The sequence below is a fragment of the Macaca mulatta genome, chromosome 18, assembly GCF_049350105.2.
Source record: "Macaca mulatta isolate MMU2019108-1 chromosome 18, T2T-MMU8v2.0, whole genome shotgun sequence".
In the NCBI taxonomy this organism is placed as follows: Eukaryota; Metazoa; Chordata; class Mammalia; order Primates; family Cercopithecidae; genus Macaca; species Macaca mulatta.
In genome coordinates this window covers 8,621,718-8,626,428 of record NC_133423.1, presented here as the reverse complement: position 1 = coordinate 8,626,428, position 4,711 = coordinate 8,621,718, and the positions used below count along the sequence as shown (strand labels likewise).

The window sequence follows — 4,711 nt, the reverse complement described above, 5'->3', positions numbered from 1 at the left end:
CACTTACACTGTAAAATGAACTTTGGCCTGATGTGGGACCTGTGGAGAGTACTTCAGATGGCTCATAATACTGCCATAACTTCATTTTAAAGGAAACCTCTTCACCGACACTTCCTATCACTCCTTACAGAACTGGGAGAAGATGATATGAAGGTAACATGATAAGCTTGCTGATATCTTGGAGGTCACTTTGTCCAAGCTCTGCACTTTATTCTGACGAAGTGAGGGTGAAAGGCTTCTCCTAACAGCATGTAGCTAGTAAGTACAGAGCTGCTGATTCTGCTCTCCTGATTTCGAGTTCCATTTGTTATTCCCAACCTGACTCTTTGAGAGAATGAGGAAGCACCTAGGATAGTATATGGACCCAAGGTTTCACACAGTCTTGCTGTTTTAGTCCGTTCTCACACTGAGCTACCTGAACCTGGGTAATTTATGAAGAAAAGAGACTTAATTGACTCCGAGTTCTGCAAGATGTACAGGAAGCATGGCTTGGAGGCCTCACGAAACTTACAATCCGGGTGGGAGGCAAAGGGGAAGGAAGTATGTCCTACCATAGTGGAGTAGGAGGGAGAGGGAAAGAGGAAGTGCTAAGACTTTTAAACAACCATATCTCGTGAAAACTCACTCAGTACCGTGAGAACCGCAAGGGGGAAGTCTTCCCCCTTGATCCAATCACCTCCCCCCCGGGTCCCTCCTGCAGCACTGGGGATTACAATTCCACCTGGGATTTGGGTGGGGATTCAGCCAAACCACAGCACTTGTTTTTCACTTGTCAAAAAGGTCATTTATAATTTTCAAAAAATGTCACAAGTGGGTAAGACAGTTGTATATAGTGAAGAGACAGACATACTCAATTAGGATATAAGCTAAGTAATAATCTTTATTTGAAATAATACTTTAAAAACCACAGTTAAACACATAATATCATCAAATTCCCACAACAACCTCATAACAAATGCCTTCAATCTACACTGCCTGTAATAGTTCAAAGAGGAAAATTGTTTAAATAACTTTCCCCAAATCATGACATACTACAGGGAAAAGTCAACATTTTAAATGTCATCTAATGCTAAATCTGCCATAATTTCTACCACTACATTTACTTCTATCTGCTATGCTCATTTTAAGCCAGAACTGTTCATGTAAACCACTTTGATGAAATAATTAAAATGCACATTTTAAGGTAGTATAAAATACACTTTAAAAATGAATATAACTCTGAAAAGCAGTGACAAAGTAATAATCTTCTATAAAATTGCTAAAAAAATTATACCAAGTAAGAGCACCTTATCACTTGCCCATTCCTAACCATGTTATATTTTATTCTGTTTATGTCCTTGAAATTTTCTTAGTTATTTTTATCCTAAGTATATCAAATAATTTTATTAAGAAACTCATTTAAAAAATTTACATGTAACTTTTATTTTCATTTTTTGCCTCCTGGTAGTTTTACTTAAAAGTCTAAGAAAATATTATATACTTAGAAATTTATGTATCTATCACAATTTTTAATTTAAAAGATTGCGTGACACAGTAAAATAATTTTAATTCAAAAAGTCTTTCTACAGTACAATGAAAATTCAAGAAGCATAATTTTATTACAATTCTAAATGCCATAAAATAGTGCCTTATGATTCTAGTATAGTATTTATCAATATAATTTTCTAGGTTAAGATAAATTCATTTCTCTTATAAGCCATAATAAAATTTAAGATTAGTATAAAATAAAAATAAAATTTCCTTACTTGCTTAATAAATGAAAAAGGGAACCATTGGGAGATTAAAACCAAAATAAGTTAAAAAGTTCCTAAAGCTTTCAGATTTGATTGACAGCACTGCCCAAAATAGCATATGATATCTCCTGAAGAATATTATTACATACTGATGACATTTCAAGTTACTAGCACAATTGCAACACCCACGTTTCTGAAGGGATTTTTATCTGAAAAGAAAAAGGATGGATAAAATGACCCATACAGTAATTACAGCTCTAAGGCATGTTGGGACTTTAATATTTTCCCTTTCCAAAGAAAAACTCATAGTATCACAGAGAATATAAGATATGTGACTAAATAAAATAATTGGATTTAAACCAAAGAATCACTTGTCTGCAGTTGAAATATTTTTACTTGAAAAATTATTATATTTACTAATATTTCCTGATTCAAAATGAGTAACACCAACATTTTAATGTTCAAACTTATGTTTAAAACTAATATATTTTATTTAAAATGGATGGGAGATGGGCCTTGGAGAAAAGGGTAGTAATGCTGGGTTTGTTGCTTTTTAAAAACAGCTTTGTTGAGTGATATTTTACATGAAATAACATTCACCCATTGTAAGTATAAAATTCAAAGATTTTTAGCAAATGTAGAGTTGTGCAACCACCACAACAATTTTGTTTTAAAATATTTCCATCACTACCAAAGCTGCTTTCATTTGCATTTATGCGTAATTTCTGCTTTCGGCTTCATGATTAGACAGTTGATGACTGGCTTTCTGTATCTCTGAATTTGTCTTCTCTTGAGATTCCATTTAAATTGAGTTGTACAATATGTAGTCTTTTGTGTTGGCCTTCTGTTACTTAATTTAGAGTAAAGACTTTGAGGTTCATCCACATAATGTATCAATAGTTTGTTCCCACTTACAGTTGAATAGAATTCTGTTATCTGGCTATACCATCTTTTGTTTATCCATTCACTTGTAGATGGAATTTGGCCTTATTCTAGTTTGAGCATATTAGATATAAAGCTGCTATGATCTTTTTTTTTTTTCTTTTTTTTTTAATAGAGTCTGACTCTGTCACCCAGGCTGTAGTGCAATGGCGTGATCTTGGCTCAATGCAACCTCCACCTCCCAGGTTCAAGTGAATCTCCTACCTCAGCCTTCCGAGTAGCTAGGATTACAGGTGTCTGCCAGCACACCTGGCTAATTTTTGTATTTTTAGTAGAGATGGGGTTTTGCCATGTTGGTCAGGCTGGTTGTGATCCTTTTTATACAGATATTTTTGTGGGGACAAATGTAACATTCCTAGAGTAGATTTTTAAAGGAGGGTATAGTATAATTTCAGTGAAGTCCAATTTATTACTTTTTTCTTTTTCTTTTTTTTTTTTTTAGAAGTACACTACAATAGTTAATTTTATTTGTTCAAGAGCTCATATTGCAAGCATTAAACCAAGCATAGGCTTTGATTCTATGAGCCCAAATTCACATATTGAAGAAGATCAAATCAAACTGCGATCCATGTACACAGATGAAAACTAAAGGCTCAGAGTTAATAACATTGTAGTTTTAAAATTTCTATAGCCTAGAGCCCAGTAGTCACAGGTCTTTTAGGTCCTTCTGGATGTCCCACAGGGTATCTGCACTTTTCTTGAGCTGAGCAACTTCATCATCCTTTAGCTTCTGGTTGATAACGCTGGTTAATCCTCGGGCATTGAGGATACATGGAAGGCTCAGGAAGACTTCATTCTCGATGCCATACATCCCCTTTACCATTGTTGACACGGGATGAATCCTGGATAGATTTTTCAACATGGATTCAATAAGATCAGCCACACTTAATCCAATAGCCCAGTTGGTATATCCTTTTAGCTTGATGACTTCATAGGCACTTTCAACCACCATCTTATGCACTTCCTTCCAATTTTCACTATCATTGTCCGTTCCCATTTCTGGATTCAATTCTTGGAGAGAAACACCTGCCACATTCACACCACTCCACACAGCCACACTTGAGTCGCCATGTTCCCCCAAAATCCATCCATGGCAGCTGCTGGGATGAATGCCAAGTTTTTCAGCCATAAGGTAGCGAAATCTAGCAGAATCCAGATTACATCCACTTCCAATCACGCGGTGTTTGGGCAATCCACTTAGTTTCCAGGTAACATATGTAAGAATGTCCACTGGGTTGGAAACCACAATTATGATGCAATCAGGACTGTACTTGACGATCTGAGGAATAATGAATTTGAAGACATTAACATTTCTCTGCACCAGATTGAGCCGACTCTCCCCTTCTTGCTGACGGACTCCTGCAGTTACCACTACAATCTTGGAATTGGCAGTCACAGAATAATCTTTATCTGCCACAATTTTAGGCGTCTGAAGAAATAAGCTCCCATGCTGCAGATCCATCATTTTTCCTTTAAGCTTATCTTCCAAAACATCCACAAGAGCAAGTTCATCAGCCAGAGACTTTCCCAGAATGCTGATAGCACACGCCATACCAACTTGTCCAACACCCACTACAGTGATCTTATTGTTTGGGACTGTTGCCTCTTCTTCCGCAACTGGTGCAATGAGTTTTTCCTTAAGAGTTGCCATTTTACACAGGAGGGAGAAGGCGCTGGAGACCTCAGTAACAGCAGTGCGGAGAACACAATGTTAGCTCTACTTTTTTCTTTTATTCAATTTATTTCGCTCAATACTTTTCTACTCAGGTGTTCTATTTCTTCTTGAGTCAGTTTTGACAAATTGCATAATCTATGTTATATTATTTCTTGACATACATTTGCACATAATTTCTCTCATCATTTTAATTTCTGGAGAACTGGTAGAGATGTATACTCTGGTTTTTTCTAATTTTAGTAAACTGTCTCTTTTTCTTTCTTTTATTTCTTGGAGATGCTGGCTAAGGTTTATATATTTTATAGCTGTTTTACCATACTCATTTTTGTTGTTAAATTTTTAATTTGCTTACTTATTTTCT

General features: G+C 35.7%; 1 protein-coding gene across 1 annotated transcript; it reads right to left on the bottom strand.

The window, feature by feature from the left end:
- Positions 1 to 3,137: 3,137 nt before the first annotated feature.
- LOC114677470 (L-lactate dehydrogenase B chain-like) lies at positions 3,138 to 4,387 on the bottom strand. Its single transcript, XM_077975122.1, has one exon. The coding sequence runs from the start codon at positions 4,324 to 4,326 to the stop codon at positions 3,322 to 3,324; it is 1,005 nt and encodes a 334-aa protein (XP_077831248.1). The 5' UTR covers positions 4,327 to 4,387; the 3' UTR covers positions 3,138 to 3,321.
- Between the last annotated feature and the right edge of the window lie 324 nt (positions 4,388 to 4,711).

What these genes read in the sequence shown, in the direction of transcription:
- LOC114677470 (XM_077975122.1), bottom strand. Translation starts at nt 4,326, where the DNA reads ATGGCAACTCTTAAGGAAAAACTCATTGCACCAGTTGCGGAAGAAGAG.